Here is a 16,910-nt window from a genome sequence, read left to right as displayed (position 1 = left end):
TTCATTCTAAATGTAAAGACAAGAGACTGAAGCAAGATCAGTAAATATGACAGTAAATAAAATTTAACCTTTAATAAAAATCTTAAAAATCATAAAAATCAAACTTCACATAAAATTAAATTGCAACATATATATGACAGACATGAAATTATATATCCGATATATACTGATTTCTTATAAATCAAAAGGTTATGTAAGTAAAAAATGGGTGAAAGACATGAAAAAATAATTCACAAAAGAAATAAAACTGATCAAAAATATATAAACCATCAATCTCATTGTAAATTCAAACCATGATGATATGTCACTTTTGCCCATAAAAAGGAAAATTCTATTTTTCTAAAGCTGTACATTTATTTTATTATTTTTTTAGAGTAAACTCCACCCCCAACGTGGGGCTCAAACTCATGACCCCAAGATCAAGAGTTGCATGCTCTACTGACTGGGCTAGCCAGGGATCCTAACAAAATTCCATTTTAATTAATATCTGAGTCAGTAATTCTACTTCAAGGACCCTATCCCAAATAATTAGAGAGCTGTACAAATATGTATGTGCAAGGATATTTATTGCAGCAATATTTTTGAAAGCAACTTAAAATTCCCACAATAGAGACAAGCATAAATAAAGTATGGAACAATCATACCATGGAATATTTTACAGCTGTTCAAAATTATGTGTTTGCAGAATACTCAATGATACGGGAAAATGCTTAAGCCATAAAGTTCGAAGTTAAAAAAAAAACTAAGATATAAAACTGTACATGGAACAGGATTCCAAAATTTCAAATACAAAATACATATAGATACATATATACATATACCACAAATTGAAAAATAACTAAAAGAAAAATATATAAATGTTAATGCTTGTTATTTTTATGCAGTGGGATTATGAGAGATTTTATTTTCTCATTTAAAGTTTTCTGTATTTTCCAATTTTCCCCAGAGTATCAGGTATTGCCTTTCACATTTAGAAAATAAATAAATGCTATTAATAAGGGGTTCCAAAAGATACAAACGTAAACACTGAGTGTCCTTTTTTTTTGTTTTATAAATGGCTAAATCTTCCAGCTAAGAAGTTTTTATTTACAGTAGGAGTAGTACTCGTGTTTTTTCCTTGACTGGATTTGGATAGAGGATCCACTGCAACATACTTGATTTGGAAACCTCCTGCCGTTACTGAAGCATCACTTAGAAACTTCAAGGTCATGACATTTCCTGGGGAGGAGGGGGAACGCAAAAGAACAAAGATGTTACTCTGCTTTAATTTGTCTGGCAGTCCAAAGACTCATCATTCTTATAGGAGAATATAAAAAGTCATGAACCAGACTCCCAGAATTCAGAGTTGGATTCTCAAGCAGTGGAGTCTGTGTTTCCTTTGCCAAGTGTAGCAGGGTGAGAGACTTTCCTATTTTCTCCTCTGGCCCTTTAAGCTGTCCTACAGGAAATTTTTCTATTCTGTTTTAAAAGGTATTCTTTATAGAAGGAACAGCCACTGAATTCAGGAGAATGTCAGGCCGTTTAAACCAGCGAGATATGGATGAATTATTTATAAATGATGTCAGGGCGACAAGCTTTACATTGTAAGAAACAAAGCCACAACGCTAACTCCCTACTTTACACAGAGTACCTAAATACATTTTACCTGCATTTAAGACCAAAAATATGCTAAAAATAAGAAGGGAAAATCTATTATATAAAATAAAATATAGGAATATTTTTCTTTTTCACCAAGGAAAGGTCTTCTTCATCCACATCACAGATCCAGAATTCATTACAAAAAATCCCCACATATATCGAATGCTAATGTTTGCCAAGCACAGCTTTAGGTGCCTTTCATCTATTAACTCATTTATTCCCCACAACATTATGAGGTGGATATTGTAAATATTTATTTTACAGGTGAAATTGAGGCATAGAGAGCCTGAGTGGCCTGCCCAAGGCTACAATGCTAAATTAGTGGCAGAACCGGGTTTGAGCCCCAGGAGTCTGGCTCCAGAGTTCATGCTCTTATCCACTACACTTTTCTCAGACTTGGAAGAGTTGCCTAAATTAAAAACAAACAAACAAAAAACATTTTACAGATTACTCAAGTGGTTAATATACAAATTGTCACTGTAGGGCTAGTGCCAATTTGGCAGCGTCTATTGACATTTAAAATGAAATCACTTTTGACCCCAAAATTTCACTTCTAGGAATCTACTCTTTAAAAAAAAAAAAATAGCACCACAAAGTAGAGGTTTAAAAATATCCAGTGAAATGTTGAATAGTGCAAGAAAAGAAAATCAGAAATAATCATCTTTAGGATGTTAAATATTGGTACATGACAAATAATGGTACATCCATACAGGGACCTACTAGGCAGTCATTAAAACAAATTTGAATGATCTATATACTGTATGCTGACTTGGAAATATGTCCATGATATCTGTGTATATCATGTTTATATAATACAGGAAAACACCTGGAAGTCATCCAATGCCTTTCTTGGGTGAGCAGAGATGAGGAGAGTGGGTATATTCTTACTTTATATACTATTTATTAAAGTGGTCTAGTGTATGGGTAGTTTTTAGTTCATTCATTTTCTGGTCTTGTTTTTTAATGTAAATATCCTGGCTGAATAAGCACATATTTAAGAAGAAAACTAGATCAAAATGTTAACAGCATTATACTTGACTTGGTAGGATTATACTTCAAATGTATTTTAAATCTTTTTCTATTTCTTGGTATCAATTTCCTCCTCTTGCTGTTTTGCTAAATCTTTGGCTGTTTTGTTTAACTGTGTTCTCTTCTGTGTGTTGATTGTTTCTCTTTGAATAATAAACTGTGTGCGGTTTTGTTGTTTTTTTTTTTTTCAGTTTCTTGCAGTTGTGTTAGAAAAACACTAATTTGATTATGCTTGAAGTAAGTTTTTTCTGTTTTAGACAAAACAAGAAAAAATGTCAAGTTTCAGGCTTTGATTCTCCCTGTTTCTTTCTTTTCTTTCTTTTTTTTAAAAATAGGATTCTCATCCCCCAACTACCTCCTACGGATGGCTCCTGTCTTCTTTTAACTTTCTGTTAATGTAAAATATGTTCTCAGGAAAAGAATGAGATAAACAGGTTTTTTTTAAATGTCTTTTTTTTTTTTAAAGGTTTTATTTATTTATTTGACAGAGAGAGAGAGATAGCGAGAGCAGGAACACAAGCAGGGGGAGTGGGAGAGGGAGAAGCAGGCTCCCCACCGAGCAGGGAGCCTGATGCGGGACTCGATCCCAGGACCCTGGGATCATGACCTGAGCTGAAGGCAGACGCTTAACGACTGAGCCACTCAGGCGCCCTGAGATAAACATTTTAGTAGGCTGCCCTTACTAGGGAGATTGTAACAGAGAATGAATGAATAACTTTTAAGCAATTAATCATTCAAGGATTGAATAAGAAGTTCTATATCTTGTAATATTGACGCATAAATGAGAATTTCATGAGAATTTCGTGCACTTCAAGGCTAGGGTGTGGGAGTAATTTAGCTAGTGGTATCTGAGCTTAAGGACCACTTAGAAATTACAATTCAGTGTATTTTGTTATTTTTAGTTGCAGAAACATTGTGATAATTTTATGACTTGGAGGAAAAATAGAGCAAGTAAGAATACCAACTACTAGTGCTGGGGATGGAAATAAAAATTAAAAAAGAAAAACACCTAAGAAAGTGAAGGTTCTTAGCCAGAAAATAGCGGTATGGGGCAATGGCAGTGATATTGCTTATGGAAATAAATATATATATGACTACAAACTCATTTCTTGAGGTACATTGCATGGTGCAAAGTCACAAAAGTAATTGGCAGGAGTTAAAAAGATTTGGAACACATCGCCAACGATAGCTAGCCTTTTGAGATTTACTATACATAATTAGCATATTAAAAGCTCTCTGACATCTTCCAATAAAGATACCTGTTTAACATTGTTTAAACCAATGTTTCCCAAATTCTCTTGACCTTAGTGTTCTTTTCTCATGCAACACCTATTAAAAATGTTTCATAGAACTGTTCTTCACAACACTCTGGAGAATGCTGTGTTAAGATAAAAATGCAGTTAAGTGTGATGTAAAATTTTTTCAGTGACAAGGTATTTTTAACAACTTTAATACTTCGGAAAATACTTTTCAATCCTTTATTGATGAAAAACTTTGTTTGTTTGTTTGTTTTTAACCACATTTTATGGAAGTCATAACCTAGGCAGTATTCAGGGATTTGCAGGTGCAAGACCATCTCAGACTGCATTCCTGCACCTGATAAGTCTACACATTTTTGGTGTAAGGAGATGGCGTAAGTCTTTAAGTATAAACACTGCATTTTACGAACTGGTAAGCTACATCTGTGCCAATGGTTCCCTCAACTTTAAAAAGGAAATAGTAATAACTACTGGGTTCTTCACTTTCAGTGACACTATGAGAAAACAAATCATAGTCCTACGTCTCAGTTTAGAGCCATTACCTGTACTAACGATGTCTTCTGGAAGCTCATCCCCACAGTATCTGAAAGGGAATTTTTAAAAAAGAGAAGTCACACAAAAGACTATTACACAGCTATTGCAAGCAGCTCTGACCTGTAATTAAAGTGCTTTATTTTTCCTAAGTAATGGCTCGTTTTCCTATTATTTTATAAGTTTTTATTGTTTTTTTTAAACTTGAATTTGTAAGGGAGAAGAGGGATTAAAACAAAGTTTTTTGTGTCAAATAACCTCACAGTATAAATGAGATTCTTAAAAAAGAGTATGTGGCATTTCTATTCTGTATACGTGCAAAACTATTTGTGTAGTAGACAATTTGAATCTATTTGGAAAAATTTTAAATTTGATTCTGATTAATCAGTTTTCTTCACGGTTAAAGAGGAATAGGTGTATGGCTGATGGTACTACTAATTTGAATTCTAGAGTAGACTGATCTAAATGTGGAAAATTATGTTGGACCTTACAAGAGGGATTGATTTTTATCTGAATTATGACTTGAAAGGAACTCCCTTGTACATTACATAAAAGGGAAGGATTTATCACATAATATAAATCCAATAAATAACAAATTAGTCTATTGAAAACCTTTTAAAAAACAGTATATTATTTTACCTAGGGCTGTAATTGATTTCTGAAACTAGGTTTAGAATGAAAATATCATCTTGACTCTCAAGGTAGGATGTCCATTCTTTCAACAAATACTTTGCTTTTAATTTCACCAACCCCGCTTCATCTCTTCTTCAGACTATGTTTTAAAACTATTTGTACTTTTTTTCTATAGCAGTAGTCCGTCAGCCAGAAAGCAAAATAAAACAAAGCAAAAACAATTTCCCTCCAAAAATTGTTGTTCATGTATGCAAGAAATGCCTTTCTTTCTCTTTGTGCTTAAGTTGCACATTTCAAAGTCACAACAAACTACTGAGTCTATCATTTTTAATTGTCCTCACTACCATTTTCTTTCATTAAATTACTGTTGTGGATGATAGAAAATTGATAACTGATAGTCTATTGATAATGGATAGTCTCAGATATGCGTTATTAAGTGGGGGGTTAAATAAATAAAACACATAATTAGATATGCTTTGATTTGTAATATTTTGTGAGACATTCAAAGTTTAAACTATATTGAAGATTCAGGATGGCAACACAGATCTGTTGCGTCCCAGCATGTTGAAAACCCAAGGGAGAAATATTGAGGAAAGGAGCACTTGTTTTTTATGGTAATGAAAGCTATTTTAAAGAAGATATCCATTGTACATTTAGGTAAATTTTATGAGAGAAGGGGCTATACTTTGCTTAATTCTTACATTCATAATGCTTAGCACAATACTTTGTACACAGAAGAAAGACAGTAATTACTGAATTTATAATTCTTTTTAGGAGGTTGATAGAAATTAGAATACCTAAAAATCCCCAACAGATTTCTCAATTCACATGTGTCTTTTTCCTCCTATTGTTAGTTAAATACTGAGGTCTTTTTATTTTTTTTATTTGTTTGAAAAGTTTTATTTATTTAAGTAATTTCTATACCCCACATGGGGCTTGAACTCACGACCCTGAGATCAAGAGTCACACGCTCTTCTGACTGAGCCAAACAGGCACCCTGAAGTCTTTTTAAATAGACTATTTAATTCTTACAACTTAACAGTAATCAAAAGGCAGCTGTCACTATTTTAATTATAAGACCATGCAGCAGCTTCACATACTAAGAAAAATCTTTGCTAAAAACAGATATGGTGTTGCAGGGGAGTAGAAATACTAGAAAATCAATAATGGGGAAACACGTACCTTCCCACAAAACCATGGACATCATCGTAACTGTCATATATTTCAACATAGTCAGCCAAGCAAGCTGGGTCATCTTCAAGGTCAAAGTCCAAAAAGCTCAGCTGAATACGTTGACCATACTTGAGTCTAATGTGCCAGTAACAGATCTGGTTATCTTCGTACTCATTTGGGAAGCCTGGAGATTTAAAAATTCGCTTTGGATCTGTAAAGACACCACCACACTCCTTTGCTGAAATGGATAAAACAAAAAAAGAAAAGAAAGAAAGCATTAGAAAAAATATCCCTATTTTAAACTGATATGTACTTCTTAGTGCCTATTTATTACTTTTAATGAAATATTGAATATATATACTTACAGCTAAAGAATAAATGAATATTTTCATTATTCGTTGCTAAATTCTTTCAAATGAATATAGACTGAATTTTTAAAAAAATAAAATAACAAGAAAAAAATAGCAACTTAATAATTGTGCTCTTATTCACTTTTTTTGCTTTTTATCTTTTCAGCTTAGAATGCACAAGCCTCAGGGCGCCTGGCTGGCTCAGTCAGTGGAGCATGCGACTCTTGATCTCGGGGTTATGGGTTCAAGCCCCATGTTGGGTGTAGAGATTACTTAAAAATAATTTTTTTTTTTTAAAAAAAGGATGTACAAGTCTCATGTGTATATGTTCATGTATTTTGATGAATATGTGTACCCCTGTTACCAACAGCCCAATCAAGATGGCTGGGATTTTGTCCTGTGGTGTCAACACTGTGTCCTCAGGGACTTGGACATTTAGAATAATGAGTCCAATAAATTCTGTTTGGAAAATCATTATAGAATTTCAGGATCACAAGGGACCTTGAAGGTCACTCTAGTCCAGTTAAAAGGAATAATTTATAATCATTCTATACTCCTTTCACTGGTTTTAAACTAACACCTCAATCCTAGTATTTGAGGATTTGATGGAGACATTCATATTTTTCAAGTCATTTATCATTTTATAGATTTCTGCCATGCCTTATAACCTGGTATGAGAACAAACAATCAAACAGCCTCTGCCAGAACCAGTGATTTTATAGTGTGACCTGGAGGGAAAAGCATGGAAAACCCCTGGTTAATTTTAATTTCAGATCAAGTAAGTGTCTACAGTCTAGAAACTCAAAAATAATGTGAATGGTGCTGGTGGTGACTGTGGGTAGCATTCGAAAACATTTTTCATTGAATCAGTCAGAGGCTTTTTCCAAGAATATTATCCTTTAAAAGAGCTATTTAAAAAAATTGTGTTAGGGGCGCCTGGGTGGCTCAGTCGTTAAGCGTCTGCCTTCGGCTCAGGTCATGATCCCAGAGTCCTGGGATCGAGCCCCGCATCGGGCTCCCTGCTCTGCGGGAAGCCTGCTTCTCCCTCTCCCACTCCCCCTGCTTGTGTTCCCTCTCTCGCTGTGTCTCTCTCTGTCAAATAAATGAATAAAATCTTTAAAAAAAAAAAAAATTGTGTTAGAATCCTAATGCCATAGAAGGTAAGGAAGCTTATCTCCCTCAGGGCCGAAGAGGATCTTAGAATTTCTGACAGGGGAGTGACAGAAGAAGGTCAGGGATCTAGTCTGAGCTCTGTGACCACTCTATACTTCAGTTTTTTCATTGGTAAAGTAAAAATAATCATGCCTCTCCCATTACCTACCTCACAGCTTTATTCTAAGGATAGTAACATGGAAGAGAACATCAGGGTGTTATGCAAAATGTAAGCTGTTCTTATTGCCTTGTTAAATATTATATGATACATAGTTTATACGTGTACATAAGCATGTTCAGTGCCAGTTTTTGGAGTGATTTGCTCTGTCCCATATACTCCTATCTTTGTTGTCTATTCCATTAGATTAGGAAACAATACAAATATTGAACAATTTGTCTGTTTAGCTATTCAGCTCTATATTTTATTAATTGATAGTCATTGGTTTATCTTTTTGATACCATTATGATTTTTTCATTCCAATTAGTTTTCATTGAACTGTTCCTCTCCCAGTGCTAGTTCAGGCGGCCCCCAGTCCCCTTCAGGTTCACCACATCCTAAAAAATCAGCATGTCACTGAATCCAAAAGTAAGCTGAGACCTGAGTAAGAACAAGTCTCCCAGGATTCTGTACAAATAGTCCCAGAGTAAAAAGCCTCTATGAGAAACAAAAGCAATTTATAAAAATTTGTAAGTTAAGGTGGCGTCCTTATAAAAGGGCAAGGAAATACTGTAAGAACCTTTCCATTAGCACTTCTTTCTCTCCCCTAGATCTTGACCTTTGGAAATGATTGAATAGATGCTCAGAGATCCTAAAGCTTATCAAGCAAAGGAAGAATCAGAGAATATACTTGGAAATAAAAGTGACTCTTGAGAGTAAAAAGAAAGTTGCTTGTGTAAATATACTGACGAAAAAGGAAGAGGAAGAGGGAGGAAAAGAAGATATATGAACTATTAACAATAACTAGATATAGAACTAAATAAACATAGGTTTAATGTATGTCAAAGTGGTTTGAAAATTATAGCCCTATATAAATGCACTATACATATTTATTAATATTTTGTCTTAAGTGGGAATAGATGATGGCTCTAGGCAAAATTCTTTTCTACTTAGAATACACATTATTTTGAGATAAAGGTTAGTTACAAACATGAGAAACATTCTCCAATGGTTAATATCATTGAATAATAAATTCTATAGTAATATGCTAGAACTTGACTATAACTCACTGTAACTTCTCCCTAGGGGCTTTCTTTCTTTTTTTTTTTTAAGATTTTATTTATTTGACAGAGAGAGCATAAGCAGAGGGAGAGAGAGGGAGAAGCAGGCTTCCTGCTGAGCAAGGAGCCCGATGTGGGACTCAATCCCAGGACCCTGGGATCATGACCCAGGCCAAAGGCAGCCGCTTAACTGACTGAGCCACCCAGGCATCCCTCTATAGGGACTTTCTTATAAGGCAGATTGAAACAGGACAACACCTGAAGATGTTTGTGATCATAAATGGGAGACTGACTTGGTAACACATTATAATTCTTTGTAGTATCATCCTGGGGGAAATGCATCCAAAAAGAACAATCTATTTTTTCCTCCAAGAACATGAACAAAGAATAGCTCCTTATAGTCATTATGTTGAATTAATTTTCTCTTTAAAATTTTTCTAGCTACAATCAACCATGGGAAAATATGAATAAAAATATACTATATAATAATAACTAGTATATCCAGTATATAATTGTGAAAACAAACCATAGAGTGAGAATTGCTTAGTTTGGAAGTTTAAGAATTTATGCACAGGGGCGCCTGAGTGGCTCAGTCGGTTGGGCGTCTGCCTTTGGCTCGGGTCGTGGTCCCGGGGTCCTGGGATCAAGCCCCGCGTCGGGCTCCCTGCTCTGTGGGAAGCCTGCTTCTCCCTCTCCCGCTTCCCCGCTTGTGTTCCCTCTCTCTCTGTGTCTCTCTGTTGAATGAATAAATAAAATCTTAAAAAAAAAAAAAAGAATTTATGCACAAAAAGAAATTAGGGGAAGAGTTTATTTTGTCTCTTTTTTCCTCCATTCTATCAAAGGGGTAATTTTGAACAGTTAACATTTGGTAATATCACTTTGTTGTTTTAGCTAATTAACCGTGACAAATTTATAAACTGCTTTTTTTTTTTTTCCCCTTTGTGGTCGGGAATAGAAAAAGACGTGGCATAGAAAAGACCTGAATCTGAGATCCTACCTTCCTGCTAATTATTGGATGTCTGATTTCGGTAAGTTATTTAAGCTCTTAGACCTTCAATTTCCTGATTTCTAAAACAGGTATACCAACAGCTCCTTGCAGAGTTGTTGTGAATACTGACTGTGGAAGAGGAGCAGCAGGGCGGGGTCTGGCCCAGCGTAATCACTCCGTGTGTCGTTGTTGTTATGAACAATCATCATCACCAAGTTGATTTATCTCTGGGAGAAGGAGCCATTTATATCTAATAACCTCTTGGTAACATGTAACTGTTTTGGCAAAGATAAAATTACTATTTGTAACAAACCATGCGGGTTGTAGCAATAGGCATCCCATCTTTCACTCCTATTAAGACGGACTCCATAATCAATAATACCAGTTTTTCCAAATCCACAGTTGGGCCCTGGTTTCACAATGGGGTATCCAACTCTGCCCTTGGCCATCCACCCAGCAGCACAGACATGAAATCCTGCAAGAGAAGGAAAGGATTATGGGCTAACTGGTAAACCCCCTCAGCTGAGTGAGGGTCATCTTAACAAAAGCAGCCCCTTCTCAGCTGCACAAAGCCAGGTATGTAAAAGGAGGGAAAACTGTTTTCTTTCTTTTCTTTTGATTTTGTTGAAAAACCCTTTTCTTAAAAAAGAAAATAAAGTTTGAATACATATAAAATGTAACATCTGACTTTTACTAGAAAATGACGTCTTACTTGAAAAAAAAAAAAAGAGGCAGGTGGACTGGAAATCATAATACCATGGATATGAAAACAATCCAAGTTCAGAGCTGGCTTCTTTTCACCATTGACCTATCTATTGCCATGAAATAATTTCTGAAATTACCATCGATCCTGGAAAGCAATTTTTTTTCAAATGATAATTTTTTAAAAGATTTTTATTTATTTATTTGTCAGAGAGAGAGAGAGAGCACAAACAGGGGGAGCAGCAGAGGGAGAGGGAGAAGCAGGCTTCCCGTGGAGCAGGGAGCCCGATGTGGGACTCGATCCCAGGACCCTGGGATCATGACCTGAGCCGAAGGTGGACGCTTAACAACTGAGCCACCCAGGTGTGCCTCAAATGATAATTTAATTAGTTTCTATTTCAGGATCAATTAAAATTTGCTAATATTTTTAAAAGTTTCAATAAGGATACATGTGCTCATAAATTTTGAACAAAGCCTCAGCCCTGTTTTCCTTGCCCAGCTTCAGAGGCTGTTTAAATATTTGCCACTGCCATCCAAGAGTGGTTTTACTGGAGGTCCAGGACAGCCAGTAATGGCCCCGGCCTTTGTAGCCATTGTTCTAGTTACTGCGTTCCAGTTACACACAGCCCTGTGGGTCTAGACTGAGCAATGTGCTGGGGAGACTTTGGGGATTTTTAGAGAACAGTTTTATTTTTATCCTGAGTAATATATAATAATAGCATATATTATATATGCTATATTTTATATTTTATATATATAGCATATATTATATATGCTATATATATATTATATAAGCTATATATAGCTTATATATATGTATATAATAGCATAAGCTTTGCCAGGTATTTTTTTTTAATCAGCAAAGGGGTTTCTTCAATGGAGAAGAGAGTTCTGAATGGGGGTGGCCTTTTGGATTCTCCTATATATCCACCTGTAAAACCACCAGGAGAGATGGTCATGGTGCATTTTTATTTTATTTTTTTTTAAGAAAGAACTAGCACTAGTTAATCACTGTGTTTGCACCAGGTCTCCTGACATCATCTTCTCAGTTTCTTCTTCCTGCCATCTTATAACCTGCTTATCTTCCTTGTGATCCTAAAGTACAAATGCATTCTCCTACTGAACTTAAAGACATTGGGAAAAAAAGGGGCATCTGGGTGGCACAGTGGGTTAAGTGTCTGACTCTTGGCTTTGGTTGGGTTTGTGATCTCAGGGTTGTGAGATGGAGACCTGCCTGGGGCTCCGTGCCCAGTGTGGAGTCTGCTTGGGACACTCTCTCTCCCTCTCCCTTTACCCCTCCCTCACCTCCCCCGCATGGGGGCATGCTTGCTAGCTCTCTCTCTCAAATAAATAAATCTTTAAAAAAATATTTTGAAAAAAAAAAGCCACTAAATTCAGTATTTCTTCTACCAAGCAAATTTCTTTGTAAAACTCAACATAGTAACATTTAACAGCTGAGGAAACCCATATTCAGAAGTTAAGATAGAACAGTATTAAAAATGAATAGAAATGGCATTAAAATTAATGAGGAATTAAAATGATGTTGAGATAATGATATCTTTGTTTTTTGACTTCTATTATATTAGCTCACAATGGGTTGTGACCCCAAATAAGTTGCTAGCACTAAGAACTTTCCACTGGCTCTAGGCAGAGAAGATGGGAGAAGCCAGAGAGCAGAGATGTCATAGGGGCTTAGAGAACCATTGGAAGGACTGGAGAGAGAAATCTTATGAAGGGGTTACAGAAAAGAAGGGATTTTTTTTTTCCCACCAAAGGTGAAAAAGAAGGAAAATCACTGTCAAATTAGTTACCAATTTTTCTGGCTGCCTCTAGTTGCTTGTAGGTGGCGAGTTGGCCGCCTTCATATTCGCACACTGCCTTGGCTTCTGCGTAGGTGAGCTTGTATTTGCCAGACCGAGCTTCTCTGTGGTACACACCTGCTGCTTGTTCTGTGAATTCACAAAATGTTGCAAATATGCTATGATCCATTCTTGTGGAACAAGGGAAATTTTGTGGCTTCATCTAAAAGATTGCGTCAGCTATTGTTCCTGCCAAAGAGTTTCCTGGGTCAGTGGCCTCGGGTGGCTAAGTTTTCATTGTTAGAAAGCTTTGAAAAAAAATATGAATGAGGGGAATTTTAAGGGAATTTGGGGACATAGCAGAAACTTGAGGCTAAATTATGTTTCTGAACTGATGGCCTGAATGAAAGCTGTAAGACAACATTGTATTTCTAAACTATCAAAAGGTGACAAAGTTTTGACTTTTTTGGGCTTTGTTTTAAATCAAATAAAAACTTGGAAAAGTAAACAATAGGGGGGAAAAGGAGATGAAGGCAAAAGAAACCAATGAAAAATTGATCCATTATGTAGGCTCACAATGATGGAGGAAAATAATCCAAAATATCCATTTGAGGGAAATGACTAATGCAATATAATGGAGAATTTAGTAAACAAATCAAAAACTGAGGAAAGGTTTAAAGAATCCAAAGCAAATAAAACTGCGTTAAGGAAAAAAAAAAAAGATTCAAACACAGCGGAGAAAAAATTGGGCACACCGAGCTACCAGTTGCTAAATTCTTTATCTGGTTTGTCTTTTTTAGTTCACATGTTGTTCCCAACATATTTTAGGAAGTAAGTCATAAATGAGTTGTCTTCCAGTAGATCACTGTTTAAATTGTTTTGAGTTTGGAGTGCATTTTGCCATAGAGACAATGTGAAAATTTTTCCAGGACGATAATCATAACATTAACTCTCATCGTTCTGTGTAGACTATCAGATTATGATTAAGTCTTTGTACCCTGACCTGTACAATCAGGCACCATTAAGATCATTTCCGATGAGAACACATATTCCTTGGCATGCAGCAAGACATGAATCCAGTAGTAGTAGAAATGTCATTGCTCGCTCTCCTCCCCAAGCTAAAGTTGACACTCCCACAGTTCAATAGGAGATGCTGCTTGGCACCTTCCCTGTTTCTCTGGACTGCAAGGGATCCTGTTCTTACATGTTATATGGTAAATTCCCATCACTTATGCACTGAAGACCTTAGTCAATCTGATGCTCATAGGTCAGGGAACACAAGGAACATCAAAGTTATCTTCCTTAATACAGGAAGTTATCTTCCTGTTTGAAAGTCACCTACTGCTCAAGTGTTCTTCATATTGGTAAAGCCTCATTAACTAAACTTTCGCTCGTTTCCAATTTGGTTATTTTGAGAATATACCATGAGGTTTGCTAAGTACTGTGGATCAAGTCCTCTTCTCAGGCAACTTGGACACTAGTGGGCAATGGAAGTACCTTTATTTTGAAGTATAAGAGTACTAAGGCTTTTAGTAGAGAAGGGAGACATGTTGAACTTACTTATGTACCATATTAGAGATTATCAAAAATGTTAAAAGTGTATCTATTCCCTGAGAATATGGACTATAAGATCTTTATTAGTAGGAATTATTTTAATGTCTGCAAATGTTTCTCAAACTAAGATTTCCTTGTCTTTTACTCCCTAATCAAAATATGACATTCATAGGGAAAAAATTAATTAACAGAGAGGTTTTTGAAAAATAATTTTAAGTTTTCTCCCCAGTAATTTTTCTTAGATTTTTGGTACTAGAACTCATCTAGTAATAAGATAGTAACTTACGTGATAGAAAAGTATATGCTATCATTTTAAATTCATTAAATAATACTAATATTCTACATTTTTCCTGAAAGAGTGACAAACTTCCTATTATTTTGCCTTATGAGCAGTTGAGAACTCTGGTACGTATTTGACAATTGTAAGCACACATTTATTTGAAAGTATTCCTCAATTCAGAATTTTAAACTACCAAGATGATCCTTTGTACAATGAGTCCTAATTTTAAAAGTTTTACCTTTCAGAAGGAATAATAATTTATTCATTTTTAGAGTCCCTAGTCATTCATTAAAACTGAGTATTTAACCACTACTTTTTTTTCTGTTAGCATAGGACAACAGTAGCATGTTGGCTCTAGTTTCTCCTCCTGGTTCTTCACTGGACGAGTTGTGTAACCTTGTACAAATTACTGCCTACACCTCGGTGTCTTCTTCTATCAAATGGGAATAATGATAGCTATTTTGGGAATAAATAAATCATTAAAACCCACAAGCATAACTTCTGAATCCTAGTAGGAGCTCGTGATAATGTTACTTGTCCTTCTTCTTTTTTAGATTCAGTACAATGGCTGAAAAAAATTGCTTATCTGTGCAGTTTTGATTTTCACCATCTATGTAAATTAGTTGAAGTGTCTTGTCCTTGTTATTAAAAAAAAATTACGATTTAAGGAATAGTAATTACTATTTAAGGAACTGGCAGATACCGGAGTTAAAAATGAACCTTAGCAGTCCCCTACTTTGACCTTCTCGTTTTACTAGGGAGCTGAGACGGAGTTGGAAGTGCCTTGTTCGTGCTAGTTGTTAGCATATTCCTGCCTTCCTATCCAATTCTCTTCCTTCTCTAAATAGTTTTTAATACCATATTGACCTAACCAACTGTAAACAATTTGTGTTAGGCTGACTGGTCAATAATTTGTCTGAGATTGAAGCAATTTGCAATTACCCTGAGCCTCAGATTTGCAGCCTACTATTAACATTTGGGTGTGCTCCTCTCTACCTCTAGGACAGAACTTCTATTGTCCATGTTCAATTTTTGTAATATACAGCATCACTTTAAAAAAAAAAAAAAAACAGCACCAAAATGCTTGATCATTAGAGAGTTTGACAGCGTTTCAAGGTTTATGCATGCGGATTTAACTCATACTAGCTTTATGGCAGTTTTTTCCATTTCTAACAAATGTGTGTATATTTCCTAAGATTGGTAATGTGCAAGGAAAATAAACAAAGAGACTTGTTCACTCCTTGAAAAAGTCCCAGACCCCATCTTGGCCAAATGGATCGCACTGTTCAGCATGAAACTAGTTCACTGGCTCAAGCTGAAGAAAGAGGGGGCAAGGCGGTGCATTGCAAATCGAGCTTTTTAATGAAATCCGCATGGCTGCAGTTATTACCAGAGAGAAACATGCTGAAAGGGAAAATATTCCACAACCATGTGCTGCTTAGCAAGCATTAGAACAAGATCTAGGTTAATTTTGCTTTCTCTGTATTTCTTTATTTTATACAAGAATTTGTCAATTTTCTTCTCAAGTAATTCAAAATTTTTTCACTATCAAACACAGTAATGAACATAAAGCAACATTAATTTGTGTCACGAGAAAGTGTTGTTTAGAGTACTATACAGGGTATTTTGGGTTTTCCCTATTTGGCCCTTTTTTGGTCTATTGTTTATAGTCACGTTAGGCGCATGTCATTCCTTACATTTAACAAAACAAAACAACAAAAGGAACTTTCCTGGTCTAACAAAAGGGGTAGAAAAGTATTTATATGGATAGGTCAAACAAAAGGAATCAAAGTGGTGAGACTCCATTCAGAAATACAAGCCTTTTTCATTTGTTTTGTATTACAAGCTGGCTTTGCATCAAGCTAGTCAAAAGATGTTTGGAAAAAGCAAGATATACATTACAGGTCAGAGTACACAGGCAAATGATTATAAAGTCATTGTATATTCCAATTTTACCTGTTACATTTCTGTTATAATTACCTGCTATGAAATCTGAATGCAAATGCATTGAAGTAAAAACAAAATATGGTGTTTTTATTTTGCTAAACTTTCTCTACTATATACCATCACATCTGCTTTGAAAAATATTTTCTCATATGGAATATAGATATTAAATTCTATTTTCTACTGAATAGTTCACTTTCTTAAAAAAAACTATTTTTTTAATTTTAGAAGGCAAGAACAGTTTTTTTTAAAAAAGGCACGTGCATTCTAAAAGCTGTTTTTCCTCAGCATTTTCTTTGAAAACATCAGTCTTGAACAGAACAAAAAAGTTTCCTGCTTCAATTCACTTCTCCACGAATTCAAAGAAGTAACGTCCCCAAGAAGAAGCTCATGAGTGAAGTTTCTTACCGAGCCATATGGAGTTATGAAAAATTCCATTCTTGAATCCCCATCCGTGAGCCTCTTCCCACAGCAGGACAAATAAGTAAGCTAAGATGATCATATCTCAGTTGTAGAGAAGTAATAGCCTGTTAGGGGCTGTCCAGGATAAGTTCTCAGAGCAGAGCCTGAAATGTGACTGAAACATCTGGTTTCCACATCTTTTAAATGGTTTTTTTGGACTGTGAGGTCAGCAAGTCCTCTCCAATGGCGTTTTTCACT

General features: G+C 35.5%; 2 protein-coding genes across 3 annotated transcripts in view; one reads left to right on the top strand and one right to left on the bottom strand.

Moving 5' to 3' along the window:
- Positions 1 to 16,910, top strand: part of NMI (N-myc and STAT interactor) — a 117,627-nt gene that overhangs the window by 35,457 nt on the left and 65,260 nt on the right. Inside the window, exon 2 of one of the 2 annotated variants that reach the window (XM_078070782.1) lies at positions 9,939 to 10,011. The gene's annotated coding sequence lies outside the window, so the exon portion shown is untranslated. Of the gene's footprint in view, positions 1 to 9,938; positions 10,016 to 16,910 lie in introns of both variants that reach the window. The other variant, XM_078070781.1, reaches the window with a different exon arrangement.
- On the bottom strand, positions 550 to 16,846 carry TNFAIP6 (TNF alpha induced protein 6). The gene is made up of 6 exons (XM_036121267.2): positions 16,659 to 16,846; positions 12,485 to 12,622; positions 10,285 to 10,446; positions 6,273 to 6,501; positions 4,469 to 4,509; positions 550 to 1,218 (listed from the first exon to the last, which is right to left on the bottom strand). The coding sequence occupies exons 1-6, from the start codon at positions 16,750 to 16,752 to the stop codon at positions 1,049 to 1,051; spliced, it is 834 nt and encodes a 277-aa protein (XP_035977160.2). The 5' UTR covers positions 16,753 to 16,846; the 3' UTR covers positions 550 to 1,048.

Source organism: Halichoerus grypus, chromosome 4 (genome assembly GCF_964656455.1).
Source record: "Halichoerus grypus chromosome 4, mHalGry1.hap1.1, whole genome shotgun sequence".
NCBI classification, from domain to species: domain Eukaryota; kingdom Metazoa; phylum Chordata; class Mammalia; order Carnivora; family Phocidae; genus Halichoerus; species Halichoerus grypus.
The sequence above is the reverse complement of the archived record's forward strand: the minus strand, read 5'-3'. Positions and strand labels throughout refer to the sequence as shown.